The 20,579-nt window shown below is 30.4% G+C and overlaps 1 protein-coding gene and 1 long non-coding RNA gene across 2 annotated transcripts; one reads left to right on the forward strand and one right to left on the reverse strand.

The window, feature by feature from the left end:
• Positions 1–6,422: 6,422 nt before the first annotated feature.
• Positions 6,423–10,662, forward strand: LOC127705917 (uncharacterized). Its single transcript, XR_007984112.1, has 3 exons — positions 6,423–7,105; positions 8,317–8,386; positions 9,438–10,662. It is a non-coding gene; the product is annotated as an uncharacterized LOC127705917 (long non-coding RNA).
• Positions 10,663–14,174: 3,512 nt separating this feature from the next.
• On the reverse strand, positions 14,175–20,575 carry LOC127705456 (uncharacterized). Its single transcript, XM_052209780.1, has 4 exons — positions 20,546–20,575; positions 17,548–17,671; positions 16,698–16,880; positions 14,175–15,603 (listed from the first exon to the last, which is right to left on the reverse strand). The coding sequence occupies exons 2-4, from the start codon at positions 17,605–17,607 to the stop codon at positions 15,250–15,252; spliced, it is 597 nt and encodes a 198-aa protein (XP_052065740.1). The 5' UTR covers positions 17,608–17,671; positions 20,546–20,575; the 3' UTR covers positions 14,175–15,249.
• Positions 20,576–20,579: the final 4 nt, after the last annotated feature.

Consider the following 20,579-nt stretch of genomic DNA (forward strand, 5'->3'; position numbering starts at 1 on the left):
AAACAGGTATTTGTTTGATGTCACTAGAATTGAGCAATGATGCATATATGTTGTTACGAAAACTACACGTATACCATTGTTTTATCAATTAGGTTTTACTCCAGTAAGCAATATCTTTATGTTATCTTTATCATATATGTGAATGGTCTAATCGTTATCTTTTGTCTTTTGACATAGAACCATTTGAAAAAAAAAATGCATAAACTGTTTGTTAGAGTGAAGACAAATACACTCGTGCATCAATACAATGAAAACAATCATTCCTGCAAATACGAATATCCATTTATAGAGGACTGATACATACTTGTAAATGAGTACGACTAAAAAATAAATTTAAGGATGTGGTTGTGTTTATAAACTTGAAAACAAAGCACTAGTTGAGTGTATATCGTGTCTTTGCTATCTTTAGTGATGAAATCAACCAATTTTTTTAACGAACAAAACATATTTATTGATGTTTGTAACTAGTAACATATAGATATTTCAGTCTTATAGAATATGTTCAATACATAATTGAGATAGCTGTACAGTTTTATGAAAATCCAAGTTCACTGCAAAAAGTTTAAAAAAAATAAAGGTGACTATCTGAATCAAGTCCGAACTGAAAGTTTCAGCTTTTTTCTACCTAATATTTAAATCCTATGCCCCAAACTACAAAATAACAAGGCATTCTGTAAGATCAATATATGTTGAATATATTTCATATCTTTTGAAAAGTTTTGCGGTGTTTCGTAAATTATACCATAGTTTTTGTTGAAAGCCCCTGTTTTAACATTGTTTTTCCTCACGAGACATGGTATAATTTAGGAAAAACCGCAACACTACTAATTAGCAATATCAGTGTTTACCTATTGCAATTTTCAATGTTAAGATAGTTTGCATATATTTTGTTTTGTTTTGATTCGTTAAACATATTCCCTCGGCATGGGCCTAACATGTAAATCCCCCCCACGTTCTTAAAAATCACAGTCTTCTTAAAAGGAGCGAATATCAGTAAAACAAGATATATCGACAGTAATGGAGCGTCAAATAACCTTTCCAACGAAATATTTAAAACAGAAAGAAAAAAGATGATCGTAATATGAATGGTATGAAAAAGAAGACATTCGTGAAGATTTGGATATCAAGGAAAAGATCCAATTCTTAACAGTGATGATTAAAGACTTTCACGGATTGGAGCAAACGGAAAATTATTTTACAAGGACATTTTTATGAATGACGGTAAAAAAAATGTTATTTGTCAGACTATGAGTATACTGCATTGGAGATTTAAGCATGACCTACATGGACGATTCCCAGTCAAAAATGAAATTGTTTTGATGCGAAGGGTAAGTAATTGTTTTAACAATCAACATTATTGAGTTAAAATGTTTATACTTTTATCTTTAAGATTTTGAATTAATCATACCCAACTGTATTTAAATCAACAGCCAAACCGTAGTCAATATTTAATATCTTGATTAAAAAAATGCTACATAAATTGGCCATAAATTTAAGCTTTATTTTGGATCAATCGCCCCGAATTTATTACAACCGTCTTCTCTGACATTTTTTTAGAAGTAAAAAGAAACTACATTATTTGTTTTTAACATGTCACCCTAAACATACTTTTTATCAAGCCTAATAATAAATGGATTAACCTTGAGAATAAAACGATATTAATTTTCCAGGCTGGAAGTCTCGTATTCAGACATAAAGAAAGACGCAATCCATTTCGAAAGTTGACAATTGACAAGAATCGATGTACGCAAAATTTATTTTTGTAAAGCAGCAATGACGCATGTCGGGAGAAGTCGACATAGACAAAATTGAATCTTGCCAACACAGATTTCGGAGATAAAAGCCAAAGATGAGTTAGAAATCAAATTTTGCTGAAAATGCTCTATTTATGGTTAAACAGATATTTAAAAAAGAATCTAAATCGTTGTGACATCATAAAACTATGGTATAATTGTCGTCAAGGTCAATTTGAAATAGTACAGTTGCTAAAAATGAACATTGGTATAATTCTCTCATACATTTGGGATGATGCCTGCCGTAATTTTTTTCCAAACGATAACATTCATTTTGAAGTCTTTAGAACCAATCTAATGTTTAAACTACCTCACTATTCTTGAAGACAAACATAGTTTACATTATGTAGATTCAGAGCAGGTAACCATGCGTTACCTATAAAAAGGAGGAGATGGCAAAACATTGCCCGAAATGAAAGGACATGTGAGTTGTGTAGTTCCAGTGAGATAAGCGACGAATTTCATTATTTGTTTTACTGTTCTCATTTTAAGAACGAAAAACAATTATTTCTAAAAACTAAATTTTCAAATAGTTCAAATATTATGTCATTTTGCTCACTATTTAATAGTAAAAAACAATCTGTCTTAAGAAAATTGTGTTTATTTTTTAAGTGTATTAATACAAAAAGTTTGTCCCTCCATGTAAATGTAATCGCATAAGCATCTTACTGATCTTTTTTCTTTCTATTGAGTTCAGCCTTTAATTAAACATGTTACTAAACATGTATGCCATCATAATTTTGTACTTTTAAAATATCTTACTGTATTTGTTTACCTCAACTATTGTATCTGTATTTATATTGTATGTTTCTCTGTAAACTTGTATTTAGTTTTTTAGAGAATAAATTATCTATCTAATGCACACGCAAAGTTGATTTCTCTAAATCGCACAATCACACACGTTGGTATAAAGAAATTGATAGCTTAGAATATATCTGCTCTTCGTAAAAAATCGGAGTATTGTGTTATAAGAGCATTCCTATCAGTATCATTATCTCGCATATCACTACGGAACTACAACAAAATTAGTTGGAAGATACTTTATTACAAAACTAACAATAAACAATGCCAAATAATGCATGTGGATTCAATGTGATGGAAATGACTAATTTGATTAACAGAAAATGAATTAAATTATGTATAAAGGAGCCTAATCAAGAACTCATATATTACAAAATATCTTAGATTATGTTAAACCTATATAAACATAAAAATTAAAATTAAAATCACAAAAATACTGAACTCCGAGGAAAATAAAATCGGAAAGTCCCTAATCACATTACAAAATCAAATGACAAAACACATCAAAAACGAATGGACAACAACTGTCGTATTCCTGACTTGGTCTATCCTATATAAGTGATATAACATGCACATCTTAGTTTGTTATACATGTTTGACGTGGATCTTCTGGTATATAATGAAAAAAACTGAGGTATGCACATTTATTACGAAATTGAAGTTTTATAATAATTGCCTTAATATATGTCCTGCAGATTTATTGCTTTGGTTTCCATTAAATATATTCTTTTGTTTTAATATGCATAAAACAGTATTTGAATTTTTCATGTATTTTTATAAGTTACTGTGGAATCAACAATGCAATGATATTATCAGAGTTTATTCTCATATTGCTAAATACAAATATTCCTTGGAATCAAGAGTCATTGAGATAAAGAAATTTTGTCTTCATGACATCTCTTTGGCAGTAGCACTCAAAGTGAAATTATGCCTCTGTTTTTTGTTTCGGATGTAAAAGCAAGCTCGCCGAAGATAGCATTTTATGTTAAATAATATGTCTCTCTAAGGTTAAAAAATTACGCTTATTTGACGATGACGCTTTGCAACATACAACAGTAGTTTTTTTTTCTCTTAAAATCAAAATATAAGACGCTCCAACTTTTTTAAAATTTTAGTCGACCTAGTACGCTCAATTTACTCTTTTAAATTAAGCAAAATAATGTATGATTTGAAGTCTGTTTTTATGTTGCAGTTCAACGTTTCTGTAGTTCCACAGTTTTCCTCTAATAGCTGATATGTTTCCCTCGGTTTTAGTTTATAACCTAGATTTGTTTTCTCTTATTCGATTTATGACTGCTGCACAGCGGTATACTATTGTTGCGTTTATTAAAGGGGTCATCGAATGTTTCGTTTATCATAATCCGTATGTGGCATTGTCCAGATATCTTATAACTGTTTACAAATATAATAACAACACATATGTTAACAAACACAAACTGGTCCTTCAACTTCAATGTTTTAGATGCCCAAACTTTGATTTGACTTTGAGATGGATGTATATAGTTGAGACAGATATAGGAATATTAAAGTGTAGATTGGATTTACTTGAAAATGAGACGATCGTTAACTTTGTATCATCACATGTTTATTGCATGGACATAGGTACGTTGTTATGAGTTAGCTTTGTTGTAGTGTTGCTAAATTGTGACAGTCCAACTGTCTATCTATCTGTAAAATATGTTAATTTAAAAACAAAACAGTACCAACAATGGACGGACAAACCTGCCTCAACGGAAGCAGTTCTGCTGGTAGAAAAATAGAATAATCTCATACAAATGTCGGTAAAAAATCAGAACCGCAATAAAAGCTCTGCTGTTTATTAATGTACTTGAAGGTATTACATAGTCTCTGCTAAAATTTGTTTTTGGTGTTAAAATACAGAAAAACAAAAAAATAAGATGGCGATGTTTATTTTTTGTATAGAACATAATAAGGCTGATCAAATGTATTTTTTTTACATTTAAAACAACATTAAAAAAAATCGTAAACATTTCTTTGGTCACTACTTCACTGTTCATCTGAATACATCAGTCGTAAAGTTAATACCAGATTTAAAACAAACAAAACTGCGATACAGTTACATATATATTTAATATATACTGTAGCTGTGCTCTTTGAGCAGTCAAATTGCATTGACCGTATATTCATATGTGATATACAGTCAATGACCGTATATCACCTTGTTTATGACGTTGACAATGCGTTTCCGTAGAGTTTTATTTATGACATCAATAAAACATACATGTTCGCAGAAATTTTACTTCGTCAACTCTAAATTGAAAAATGATGGTTTATAAAAATTGCAGTATCTAAAGAATAACCATGCATTGTCTCGAAATATCAATGTTTTCTTTTTGTGATCGGCTCGATACAGGTAGAAATGCTCAGCTCTACCCTTTTCTAAGCCTTGTAAAAAAATAGCATTGATATTTCGAGACAATGTATGGTTATTCTGAGTATAATAGATACACAAATTTTCAAACATTTCTTCCAAAATTGTAGACACTGACGAACAAATACTGTATTGGATTATAAATGACAATGGTGACATGAAAACAGCTACATTCGATGGCTCTGATGTAAAAACTATTCTTTCGACAAATTCTGCTGGCAACAAAATGGCTATTGGTGTCCTTGGAAGCAATATATTTTATGGTGATAATAAACAATTATTAATGGTGGCTAAAACACCAGGATCCACACCGACTGTTCTGTATACCGATACCAGTAGGATTGAAAGTATATTTGTGTTTAATCAGTCAGGTATGTAAATAATTATTTCTAAAAATGTTTTACAAAAAGCTATTTCATAGAGAGACTTATTTTATTATATAGTAATTAATAATGATACAACTATATCAAGAATTGCATACATTTGAGATTATCTTACATTTTCCTAGTCTTTAAATCCGAATATATGCAATGTGGGTGTATACAGGTAGAGATTGACGTGACATCTTTTACATCTACATTATTTGATCTTTACAATTCGTTACTTACAATTTTCGATTAATAATTGTGAAGTGTCATTAATTGAAAGTTAGTATGCATGTGAACACAGTTATAAAGTTAGTCAGTAATTTCAAGAGAACCAAATACATATAGGCAATTAAACATCAACATGACCAATAAATAAATTAAAGTTAACATGATTAATGTTATTGTTATATATAACGTCTTTTGTGCTGTTACCTAAATGCAATTTGGATTAATTTCGATATCGAAGCATACGTTTTTATATATTTTAAGTACAAAATGTATTTACCATTTTTTTAATTAAATATGAACACAAACTCTTTATTCAGATACTGTATGTAATTTCGTTAAACATGTGTAGTAATGTATGGATGCATTTTGTGGTTGAAGGAATAAAGACAAAGGATATTTTGATTATATGCAATAAACGTAACGAAATATAATGTTTTACATGTACAAAGACAATCGTTTAAAAAAGGAATCCGTTTATACTCAGTTGTTAAGGGTCATAACTAAAACACTAGTACTCGAAAATTGAAGTAAATCATTCAATTATTTGATATATTACATATTATGTCACAATTTTAAAGGTATCTCATGATTTATTATTTTCCTACATGTGATTATATCGTTTATTTCTATTTGCTAGTTGCTTCTTAATTTTTCATATATTTAGCTTTTTATTTAGTATATATATATATATATATATATATATATATATATATACATGTATGTCTTGTTGTGTTGACTAACCAAATGTGCATGTGTAGTTTCACCCTAATGTAGCTTCTATGCATCCCATGCCCAATGCTTATTAAATGCTATTACTTTTAAGTTACAATACAATTTGTATTCTTTAAGATCGGTATTGTCTTCATTGATAAAAATGTATTTATATTGATATATGTTGTTGTATGTTGTAAATACTTATTATTTCTTCAATCTCTTTCATTTATTACTTTTTTTTTTAAATTTCATTGACTAAGGTCATTTATCTGTCATTATTAATAGCGTAACAAATTTTAACAAAAAAATTTAATAAGCAAGTAAGTAACCTTTATTACGAATGAAATTGCTATTAATGAAATTATTAGACCGATCTAGAGGTACGTAATTGTAACCCAAATTTAAATGTGGCATTATTCTAAAACATATATTACTTTGTCCTCTCAGTATCAAAATTTATTCATGTGGTTTTATATTTAACTGAGAGAACTCACTTATATTGCTGTTTATGATTATGTTTCATAAAATCGATTTATTTCACCAAATCTCGCTGTTCGAAAAAATTGATTTTGTTTTATCTACTTTAAAAATTGAACTTTTGTTTTTAAGCCAAGAAACACGTAAAGAAATGAAAATAAAAAAAACAAACTCTTAGAGTACATCAATAAATCTATTATTGTTCATTATTATACATTTCATCTGAGTGTGATGCAGCGCCGTGAATACCAGATTGACGTCAGTGTTAGATTAAAAAACTTAGAAACAGCAACATAACACGGGTATATATCATGGAAGTAAACTCAACACAGGTAAATTATATGATAAGTTCTTCAGTAGTACTGGTATTTTTTGCTAATTTTTATCAACATGCTAACATTATTGTTCTTATCAAATTCTATAATTTTATATACAAAAACAGATCACCACAATAAACTTAAAACCCAATTTTTTCCCGAATCAAATTGAGGCATTAAAGCCACGTCATCCGGAAATGTTCAACTGACATATCTTGAACTGCTATTTTAGTGTTGTTGTTGTCGAAATTCGAACAGTGGGCTATATTTGTGGAAGTTCAAATTGATTGTCACATTGATGTGTTGTCAAACACTTTCACTTATTGTTACATTATGCTTGGGTACGTCAAATAGATGATTTTATATTCAAAGTGATAGAATGTGGTGTCACCCAAATTTAGCAGAGTATTTTTTAGAATATGAAATTCGGAATAGAAAGGGACAATTGTTTTTTTAAATACAATGCGGTTTGTTTCTAGTTGTATCAAAATGAAGGCAATAGCTCACTTGCTCATTCATGCAGTCATACTATATGTACCAACATTTTAAACCGGTCATTGTAAAACATAAACAATCCCAAACATATATAACCTTAGACCGTAAATATATTATTGTTCAATTGAATTCAGCGTACTTGATTTGTTTCATTTTGTACGGAGCGATAAATATGCGAGCGATCTGTACAGTTTTAGTGTAAATGATATTGGTAACGCAGCTTATATTCCTTTAACAAAGTGTCGACAGTTTTTTGTGCTAAAGGCAAACTCGTTAAGTCTAAAGATATGTTATAGTTAAAAAAAGTTTAAGTTCGTATCTTTTCGATTTCATGAATTATTCCTAATTTCACAGACTGTAGTCAAATTATTAGATAGCTGAAACGATCAGGGAAATGCATTGATGTGTAAGTTTTATTGATAAGATCTCAAATCAAAATAAAATAAGGTCACACGCTGGATTCAGAACATCTCAAAACAAACTAATGGGTGTGTTCCTTTAATTAAACTTTAAAGTATCGCTAGTTTGCACTTAGTAATAATCTGAATGAATATTACCCATTCTCCTTATCATGTTATGATGAACAAACAATTAACAATGCTGTAGCTCCTATTCCTGTAGTCATTGAACAAAGAGCAACCAAACATCATATATTGCAATATGCATGTTATATACATATAAGGCATGAACGAGCGCCAAATATCAAAGATCTGTTCTTCTTTCCTTTATAGATTGAAATGGAGTGGTGGAATACAGTTCAAATGTCATACAAAAAACTGAAATATCAATTCAGATCGAAAGGTAAGCATAGCATGTTGATTATATTATTGCAACACATAGTTCATTGACACTTGTATTATAAGTAAAAGTATATCTAAATCAATCATTTTTATTGAGTAAAACAAATATCGTTGACGTAACGAGTTATATTTCAGTGTTTTGTGTTGTTTGGTATACCAGCTCGTTTGACTGAATCTTGTATTTTCCTAAACACGTGTGCAATCTCGTCAACGTCCCAAAACACAACAAATTAATAATTTCTAAAACGTATTTAAGAACAATTGGAGATGACATAGAAAAACAAAAATAGAATGTCATTTAAAAAAATCACGAAAGTGTTTTTGTATTTGTATGTAGATACCTTATGCAAAGTTGAATATTTGTGTGGTCATATGTATGCTACATGTGCTATAGTATTAAAAAAACTCATCATAGATACCAGGATTAAATTTTGTATTTACGCCAGACGCGCGTTTCGTCTACAAAAGACTAAACAGTGACGCTCGTGGCCCAAAAAGTTCGTAGTTGAAGAGCATTGAGGACCAAAATTCCTAAAACACAGATAAGGTTATCTATTCTTGGGGTAGAAAAGCCTTACTAAATCAAAAATTCCAAAGTTTTGTAAACAGTTAATTTATAAATATGACCATATCAATGATTTATAAATGTGTACCCTGAAACGCGTAAAGATATTTCTCCGAACATGTAATTCTATAAAAGAGGGACGAAAGATACCAGAGGGACAGTCAAACTCATAAATCGAAAATAAACTGACAACGCCATGGCTAAAAATGAAAAAGACAAACAGACAAACAATAGTACACACGACACAGCATAGAAAACTAAAGAATAAGCAACACGAACCCCACCAAAACTATAAACTATCATACACAAAATACAATCTTAACTCTAAACATATCCGTTATACTTGGTATTATGACATTTCGCTACTATTTGTTGGTCAATTTTCTCAAAGTTTCAAAATCTAAACTTACTGGTTTCGCTTGACTCGAGACTAGAGAAATGACAAAGTCAATGTTAATTATATGTGTTTCTTTTTTTCTTATTTAAGGTTCACCTGAGTCGTAACAAAACTGCAAAAAGAAGTGTAAAATCCAACACGTTATATTATGTCAACTAGAGATGACAGTTAAATAAGTTGCGATTAACTGAACTAATATGCAAAATAAAAAAAGGGAAAAAAAAGTTACCGAAAGTACTATTGTATATCAGTAGTGAACTCAGAATTTTGAAATCAATAACGTATTGATATAATGAATATTTCATCAACCATGACATTTCCAGACTTATTTGTGAGGTTGCAACATTGGTAAACTACTACTGTAACCTTAACCCATTATCAAATGGTTAGAATATTTACAGATGAACAGTTATTTCCCTTGGAATTAATTTAAGAACAGTTCTTTCTCTGAGGATTTGCATTTCAAAGTTAAGAAGAAGAACCAAGAAGCGTCATGAATAAAATGGAAGAAATGAGGTGTAGTCAAGGTCACAACAATTCCTAAAGAGAAAGAAAGAAGGTTCTAGGATTATTTAAAAAAGAAGTAATTAAACCAAATGATTTGGTTTTAGAATTTCTCTTTATACTGCAAAAATAAGACAATGTTATGTATAGTCGTCCAAGTGCCTTACAGCCTTTTTAAATAAATTAAATCCAGACATGTGTTAGTCATTTAATCTGAACAGACTGTGTAATCAATATTTCAAGAATGCTTATGTTTGATATAACGAATGAAACTGCTGTCCTTTCACTTAAAATAGTAAGTGAAGTTATTTGTAAAACGTGTAGATGGAATACACAAAGTTCTACAATTGTTTAAAGATTACCTTGGTCTAATTTTGTTCTCTTGAACAAACGGTAGTGTTGAAAACATTGAAATTCATTTATACACTAACATACATTTTTTTCTCACTGGTACAAACAAGTTTGAGTTATGTAAGAAGGTATTTTAAGATGAACTTCGTTTCCTTTTTAAAAAGTCCTGTTCTGATAAGATCACAACATCAGTCTACTTTAAATTCTCAGTTAAAAACAAATGAAAACTACTTGATGAGGTCGCAGTGGCTTCCAAATTACTTATGTTTTAACAATGACCTCTTTTTTTATAATTGAATTACTTGGTTTTATAGTGTGTACATGTTTCTTTAAAATATACTATAATCCCCCTGAGCATTTAAATCAATTACTTTGCTTTTTTTGTAATTCATTTTATTGTATAGCTCAAATTTTGGGCACCATGATTGGTTAATAAAATATCTTATAATTATAATATTTATTGTATGGTTTACTTATCTTTATAATCATAAAACGTTTCATAACTGCATTTCTTGTGTTATGCTGTACTCCGCAGTGGTTATCTTCAACAGTGGATATTTAGGAATGGTTTATATTAAGGAAATGTTAACAGTGACACGATTCTTGAAAACAAATATTGTAAAAGATAAATGCATTTAGAGAATACCAGGAATCAAACATAAGTAAATTATAATAAAATACACTTCTCAAAATCTATTGAACTTCTTGGGACACAACACTTGATAGTCTCACGTCTTGAATAATATTTTCTCTTATTAGATATGATTATCTTTTTCTTTATATTTTGAACTTCTATAGTAAAATATGCATATTGTCAGGATATAATGGAAGATTAAACATTAAAAGTTATAGTTCCGTTGTTTGCCTTTGAGTGTTTGCTGTAAAGGATATAAGCAGATAACTTTCCATTCTGTTAAATATTAAACAGATATGAGGTCGCAGACGTGGATGGACTTGCCGTCTATGTGACCGTTCTATTTTAGACCTCGTTAGATAAAGCTGGATACATGTATTTCTAATAAAACGCTTTCTTATATAACAGCTAAAAAAAGTGTGTTTAATTCTTTTTATTCTCAACCTCACCATTTTCCATTTTTAATTTACATTTATTTCTCGCAGGTTACCGTCAAATACACATAAGGAGCCGCCATGTTGACATGATGATATCAGTAACTTGTTCGAGCAATGCAATATAATATAAAATGAAGCTACATCTACTCCAAAACTGCATTTCATTGTAATACTATCCGAATTTTGATGATTTACGTGACGGAAAAAACATTCACTTAAAGAGTTTTCATTCGTATGACGTCATGTTTTGATGCACCTTAATGCGCCAAAAGCACTAATAGAATTTCGCGGAATTATATTTCATTTTGATTAGGTAAATTTTACCGAGCTCAACTGCATGAATTCTATTTGTTTTGTATCGCATAGGTATAAAAGTTCTGCATTGCAGTTTTTACAACTGCGAAATCGGCAAAGCGTTTTCCATTGCTTGCTTTAAATATGGATTTCCTAGGAGGTATATTGTAACACTAGTTATTAACTACATCGATGAGTCTGAGCTTATAATAGATATGTTGACAAATTTTCAATATTTTCACAGTGTTGTTTACAAAGCGAAAACAAACATTTCATATTAGAATTCATTGTTCTAATTGTTTGTTCTACACATGATAGGTACCACTAACGAACAAGATAAATTGGTGAGACTATATTTCTCCGTGTCGCTAAGGTTTCCAATCAAATGATGATTTCTTGATACGTATTGTATAACAAAATAACGCTTCTACATACCGTTACTGATGATGTGCTGATATCCCTATCGTAGTTCATTGTGAATGTCATTTCCTATGTTAAACTACACAGTTGAATTGGCTAATATATCGCAATAATATGGTGCATAGGCTCTTGTCTAGCAAACAGGATACAGTCACTTGCATTGTCTCTATTGTCAATATTGCCTTGTAGAACTATATTTTTCAAGTTTAAAATAAACAGTTTCCGTTGATGTTTTTTGACGAAATAAACGTTGAAACGAACACTTGTACCTATTGACTAACATCAACAGACAAAAAATAATTCTGGTTGCGAAACATCTTTTTGGGGTTAAACTATAGCTGAATTAAAAAAGAAATAAAGACGTGATCTAAAAATGAGCTTTTTTGAAAGTTTTGTATAGTACACAGGCAAATTTTGTTCACGTGAATTTCACGTGAAAGTCACGTAAAATTCACGTGAGTTTCACATGAATTTCACGTGAATTTTTGCTCACGTGAATATCACGTGAATTTTTCATGTGAATTTCACGTGAACAGTTTTCACGTGAAATTCACATGAAATTCACGTGAAACTCACATGATCTGACTTACGTGAATTTAACGTGAACTTGTTAACGTGAAACTCATGTGAAATTCATGTGAATTTCACATAAACTTTTTTTCACGTGAAATTCACGTTAACTCACTCACGTGAAATTCACGTGATTTCACTCACATAAATTTCACGTGATCTGACTCACGTGAATTTCACATGACCTAACTCACATGAAATTCACCTGAAATTCATTTGATCTGACTGAGGCTAATTTTATATATAATGTGCTTACAGATATAATGTATGTGCCTGTCCCAAGTCAGGAGCCTGTAATTCAGTGGTTGTCGTTTGTTTATGTGTTACATATTGGTTTTTTGTTCATTTTTTAATATAAATAAGGCCGTTAGTTGTCTCGTTTGAATTGTTTTACATTGTCATTTCGGGGCCTTTTATAGCTGACTATGCGGTATGGGCTTTGCTCATTGTTGAAGGCCGTACGTTGACCTATAGTTGTTAATTTCTGTGTTATTTTGGTCTCTTGTGGAGAGTTGTCTCATTGGCAATCATACCACATCTTCTTTTGTACATTTACAGTTTAAAATAATTAAGTGTATGCACTAATTATTGCCATTTTGACATAATCAACCAAAAAGTAAAAATAATTATTGAAGAAGAATTAGAATAAGAATATAAATATTTTACTGGTTTGAAATACAAAAATTCACAAATGCTAACCAAATTTCACAATGAATATTTTAAACACATTCACAGGACAATATTTTTACTAGCACTTGTATGTATGACTATATATCCCCTTTAAAATCTTATGGTAAAAAAGATACTTTTTTAACATTAATATTTTGTTAATGTTTTTAGTGGTCTCACTCTGAGGTACATATACAACAAAATGATTAATTATGAAAACAAAGTATTTCTAGTTTTGTACATATTACAAATGGATTTAACAATGATTCTAATTATTTCAACATCTCTATCTACAAATCAAACCAAGAATTATCCTTGTACAAAAATATACAAATTTGAATACAACTTTATCAGTCTCATTTATAAAATACAGAACTATTTTCAATGCATTTTGTACATATAATTGTGAAATGAATTCAGTAGCAAATTCTTATTTGTAATTGTTTTTAAGCTGGATTGGAAGGGGGTGATCTTAATTATAATTGTTAGGAATTTTTAATAATTTGTCAAAATGTAGTTTATTTGTTTTTGTCCATTATATACTCACACAACAGGTTTTGAAAAATTGTCAGATTTTGTACAGATTATGCATGGAAAATCCAATTGCTTGTGAAAAGAAAACTACACTACAGAATTTTAAAATAAGATGTGAGAGGATAGCTCTAATAATTAACATGCTTTCAGATAATAAAAAGAAAAAAATTGGGTCACCAGACTTGTTTTCTTGCTACATATTAACATAGGTAAATGCACAACACTTTCAATTTTAATGAATCACTTTATCTGAGTTATCTCCCCTTGTGTGACAAAATTGAAAAAGTATGAATCAAACAAACATAATGTTGGTGTATTTTTTTCATAAAAAACACACCCAAAATATAATAAAACACACAATTTTCTATATTAACATTGAAAAGTCTTACACATAAATTACATACTTCTTTAAAACTTTGCTCATTTCATTAAAGATCTAGATCAATAGTTATCTGCTACTTCAAAATACAAGATGGAGAAGGACAGCCACCTTAAATCATCTATGAATTCTTACCTTATTACAGATAATTGAATCAATATAACAATAAACATTTTATTTCCAATATTTCCAATATCTATCATTAAGTATAGTATATATTGCATGTATACAATAGACTGAAGTTACTGTCTATAAAAAATTGTTTTGATTTTCCAAAAAAACATGTAAAAAATTAAGCTAATGACTCTTAATTTGTTATTGCAAACCCTCTGCCTACTTGCAACATGTGCAAACTTTAATTATATATGTCTCTTAAGTAAACAATTATAGTCAATTTTTACATGCAACCAAAAGCCAATAGACAATTTCAGGGCTTCTATTTATTAAAACAGGATACATACCAAGTTCAGCCAATGCTGTTAAATTGACAAGAGGGACAGTTTAAGTCTTAAAAAGTTAATCTGCGGAAGAGTCTCTGCTAACAGTTTTGAATGACTTCTTAAAATTAATTATTTACTTAATTATTTATTTAAATGCTTTATCAATTACAGTTTTAAGGGTTAAAAGATGATCACTAGTATGACTAATGTGATTGTTTCCAAGATATTTTTCTTAATAAACTATTATATAAAACTTTCCTACAGCATTTTGAAAGGGATATTACTGGGTGATAAGGAGGATCATTGAAACACCCAACCTGAAAAATTGGATAAATAATTAATGCGATTAAAGGAAAAAAAGCTTACAAATATATATGTCAGATTTCAGAAAGGGAGTTCAAATACAGCTGTTATTCAGTGGTTGTCGTTTGCTGATGTGTTACATTTTTATTTTCATTCATTATTCTTTAATATCCTATTCACACAATACATGACTGTACATGAAGGTATTTACTTTGCTCATTGTTGAAGGCTGTACGGTGACCTACAGTTGTTAATGTCAGTGTCACTTGGTCTCTTGTGACGAGTTGTCCTTTTGGCAGTCATACCACATCTTCTTTTTTATAATTAATTCTGATTTGGTACTGCATGTTGTTCTAAAGAACCAAATTTAAAAAACAAATTTATCCACAGAATGTGTTAATCTGTATTTGTTGATGATATATACATTATGCTGTGTAGAGTGTTTTAGGTGTGTTCTTTTGACACTTCTGTATTCCTGTTCTATTCTTTTGGTTACATTTCCTTCCTTCAGATGGCAATTTCCTCCTTTACAGTCATGTACTGTGTGAATTAATGATTGCAATTTAACTAGTTTTACAAAATATGTTGTCTCGGTTGTAGTTACATATTGCAGTCTTTGATTACTATGATGAACTGGAATCACCTTCTGGATAAAAACAACCGGGTGACAATTTCCCTTCCACATCAACCTCAGAAATTTTGTAACTTTTCCAATTTTAGCCTGTGAAATAAAATTAAACATTAGTTATTAAAAAAACAACAATATAATCTGTCTGAATGATAACAGGCTCATGCTTTCAAAACAGATATACATCAGTGATAATATGACTACAATCTGCTCTTAACAAATGTGATTATACATATATGAATAGATTGAAAAATAGTTCAACACTGATTGATACCCAAGCCAAAATAAATTGCAGATATACAGACAAACTGTTCACATGATTGCAGTTGTTCTAAAAATTTACTTATGGCCATGTTAAAATGAATCAATGTTGAATGTGCTCAGACAGTAATTAATGAAATCATTTTTTCCTGTTTTGGGTGAAAAGGATCTTTAAAATGAATATCCCAGTCTGTATTTGTTGAAGCTTTTAATTCGTGTACAGTATGTAACAGTTGGAATAAATGAATACAGTAAATACATAATGGAATTTTAGACACAATTATGGATTATGGGAAATACTGAATAATGTTTCACAAAAAAACATAATAATGAGACCTGAAGCCCCAGTTTGGGTGCTGGGTTTTCTCATAGTGTTGAAGACCCATTGGTGGCTTTCGGCTGTTATCTGCTCTGTGGTCAGGTTGTTAACCCTTTGACATATTCCACATTTCCATTCTCAATTCTAATCATTACAGAATATGTAAAATAAAATTTGGACAATTTTATAGCTGACTAGCTATGGGGTATATGGGGTATGGGCTTTGCTCATTGTTGAGGGCAGTACGGGGAGCTATAGTTGTTAATTTCTGTGTCTTTTGGTCTCTTGTGAAGAGTTGTCGCATTGGCAATCATACCACATCTTCTTTTTATATGTACAAATTATAACTAAAAATGTTAGATAAAAGTATGATATACATAAAGTTATACTTGTGTAAATTATTATGGTATTTATGTCTCGTAGCGATATGGTGTGCACACTATTTCAAAATGATGGATAAAGCTGTACAACATTATTATTTTTTTAATTGCTTGTGATTAAACTTTTTTTTTATTCTAAATATTAGAGTGATTTTGATGAAGCTACCGGTCTGAGAGATTTTAAAAGGTTCAACAGAGTTGCACACAAAGTAGAGTTTTATACATACGTTTTCTTCTTCATCAAGGTATAAAACGAAACTTCCAATTCTTGCATTTTCGCCCAGTTTGGTTGTGCCCTTTGAAAACTCCTGCACTGTGAGATCTTTGCTGCTAATAATATTTGGACTTCCACCACAATTCAAAATGGCCTGTAGGACTTGTACTTCTATGTACACTAGGTCATCAACACTCTTCAATAAAGAAAATGAGCAAATATATAAAGTTTATTTCAAATAGTCTAAAACCATGGGACAAGGTGAATCTACATTTTATATAACATTTGTATGATTTCAATAATACATGATTCTGTTTTTACTGTATGAATACATAGTTCGGCACACATAATACTAAATGCTTAAAGTATATATTTATTGCTTTTATTGGTGCTATTGTGAGGTAGTACCTGCTGCAATAAATATCTTGTGATGAGCTCTGGTTGTCTTTTTATATATAACATATGACAGCTTAATCAGCATTGCCAAATTCTTGCTCTTTATCATTACAGGTGACAGAACTTTAGGAAATATCAAATCGTCAAATATTTCCATACACAAAACATAGTTACTAAGACACCCAGTAAAATAATAAAAACCAATAAAACACAAAATTTTCTACTATTGTTGTGAAAAATCAAAATCAAACGTTTAACTTATACATATCAAAAACTTTACAGATCTTTACAAAATCTAGATTTTATTACAGTTAAGACTTTCTCACAAAAACTTTACAGATCTTTACAAAATCTAGATTTTATTACAGTTAAGACTTTTTCACAGTCAAACCCACAAGATATTGTGAAATTATACTGAAAACATGAAACAGAAAAATTGAAAAACTGAAACATATTCAAGTACTCACCATCTTTTTATTGACAATGTTTTTTAGAAGTCCTGCTCCTTTATCATGGTTATTCGGCATTCCTAAAAACTTCAATAATTTGCCGTCCTTCCCATAGCTAATCACCAAATCAGAAGCACAACTCCTTCAAAAAAAATTACAATGTGTATGATTTCCAGATTAAGTTTATACATTGACCTATAATTATTCAAAGATTTTATTGTAGTTATTATCATTATGCTCCTTATAAAGTTACTTTTCCTGGTTGTGCCAACAGATTATTTTACATTAATACTGCCGATTCCAAGACATTTGAGACCATTTGTATTAAAACAAATAGTAATGTCATTTGCAACTTTTTTTTACTTTCAAGTTCCTAAACTGATGAAACCAGAGGCTCTTTTTTGACAAATTTTGGAACTGAAACAGTGATTTTCTGCAACAACCATTTTTTTTAAATTGAGTAATCAGAGACTGTTATAAGAGTTGATAGAAAGGTATTTGGTGAAGCTTATTGAAATTTTCTATACCATGATAACAGTGACTTTGTGGGGCTCATCAGAGGTCAGGATTGATATTAAAGTTATCAATGACAATATATAACTGCTGACATTGTCTTGGATTAGTATAACACCCAAAGATTTCAAGGACAGATCTTAAAGTCATATGAAACCTATGAAATATGAAATATTCATATGTTTTTTATAACTAAATGAATAGTTTTCATTAAACAACTTATGTACATATACTTTTTTTTGAGGAAAATTCTTTAATTTGTTCACATTTAGAAGAAGTTTACTTATTTGTAATTGCTTGCTTCCAGGAAGCAATTCGCCGACATATTTTCCGTATGCATAGTGACCTTAGCATGACCCTCCTCGTAAAAATGCAGTGATCGCAATACGCATGGATCTATCATTAAAATAAACAATTATCTGATTGTACATGTTAAACACCTGCTCAATACCCATGCTTTTTGTTGATTGTTTACTATAAGATGACAATCGGTAAACTTCGGCTTCAAAACACAGCATTTAATGAGCAGCCATATTTGTTAAATCATAACAGACAGAAAGAAAAAAAATGACGATTATACGATATATTTGCGTAAACAAGAGTGCACACGCTGAAATGTCTCGCCTTCTTTACTAACCATTGATATTATGTTGATAGTCCTAAATATTGAGCTTTACTACAACTATCAACCTTACATGCATTCAATACACTAAATATAGTTGACCTATTGCTTATAGTTTCTAAGAAACAGACTTAACCAAGAAAACTAAACATTGACCAATGAACCATGAAAATGAGGTCAAGGTCAGATGAACCATGCAAGGCAGACATATACACCTTACCATCAACCTATGCATTAAATATACTTGACCTATTGCTTATAGTATCCAAGAAACAAACTTAACCATGAAAACTTAACATTGACCAATGAACCAACAAAATGAGATCAAGGTCAGATGATACCTGCCAGACAGACATATACAGCTTACAATCCTATACAAAAAATATAGTTTAAGAAAAACAGACCAAAACACAAAAACTTAACACTGAGCAATGAACCGTGAAAATGAGGTCAAGGTCAAATAAAGCCTGCGAGACTGACATGTGCATCATAAAATATTTCCATACACCAAATATAGTTGACCTATTGCATATAGTATTAGAAAAAAAGACCAAAACTCAAAAACTTAACTTTGGCCACTGAACCATGAAAATGAGGTCAAGTTCAGATGACACCTGCCAGTTGGACATGTACACCTTGCAATCATTCCATACACCAAATATAGTAGACCTATTGCATACAGTATAAGAAAAACAGACCAAAACACAAAAACTTAACATTGACCAATGAACCATGAAAATAGGTCAAGGACAAATGACACCTGCCAGACAGACATGTACACCTTACAATCATTCCATACACCAAATATAGTTTGACCAATGGCTTATAGTATTAGAAAAACAGACCAAAATACAAAAACTTAACATCAGATGAAACCTGCCAGACTGACATGTATCCCTTATAATCATTCCATACACCACATATAGCTGACCTACTGCTTGTAGTATCTGAGAAACGGACCTAACCACGTAACTTTAACCTTGATCACTGATCTATGAAATGAGGCTGAGGTCAGGTGAACCCTGTCTGATGGACATGTAGACGTTGCAAGGAACCCATATACCAAATATAGTTATCCTATTACTCATAATAAGTGAGAAATTTACATAACAAAAAAACTAAACTTTTTTTTCAAGCAGTCGCTGAACCATGAAAATAAGGTCAAGGACATTGGACATATGACAGACGGAAAGTTCGTAACATAAGGTATCTGTATACAAAGTATGAAGCATCCAGGTCTTCTACCTTCTGAAATATAAAGCTTTATACAAATAGTTTACGCAGCCGTTGCCGCCGTCGCCGCCGCCGTATAGTAATACCTATGTCTCACTTTCTGCGACTTTCGTCGCAGGCGAGACAAAAATGATAAAATCGTGCATAGAGGACTAAGTTTATGATATATTCATGCATTGGTTTAAGAATTGGATAAACATTATTTTTCACCAGTCACTCGTTTCATATGACTTTAAAATACATATAGAATAATGGCATTTTTATTGCCACTCTGTCTGTCTTAAATGTATGTTTTTATTGTAAAAAATATGAAGTAAAATGAAATAATAAGTAAAACTATTTTTATGCGTACAAAATGTTGGGCTTCGTTGTTTGTCTGTATGAATGAAGTCGCATGCATTTTATTTATAAATTGAAGCGGACAAGATAATGTGACGTTACTGCACTGATGCATGACGTTATTGCCCAGTACTTTCGAGTATCAAGTCCTGTCCTTGATATTGTAAATATTAGGTAGTAAGATCAAAGGAAAAATGTGCTAATTGTCGATAAAATTTCATCCTACAAATTATATCATGAGTTTATAAAACAACAAATTGTTTTTTATCTTGTTTTTGTTTGGAATTATTCAATCTATTATTCTATTACCATTTCGTAGAATTTAGAAAAAATCCTCCAGCAA

Source organism: Mytilus californianus, unplaced genomic scaffold (genome assembly GCF_021869535.1).
Source record: "Mytilus californianus isolate M0D057914Y unplaced genomic scaffold, xbMytCali1.0.p SCAF_6, whole genome shotgun sequence".
NCBI lineage: Eukaryota > Metazoa > Mollusca > Bivalvia > Mytilida > Mytilidae > Mytilus > Mytilus californianus.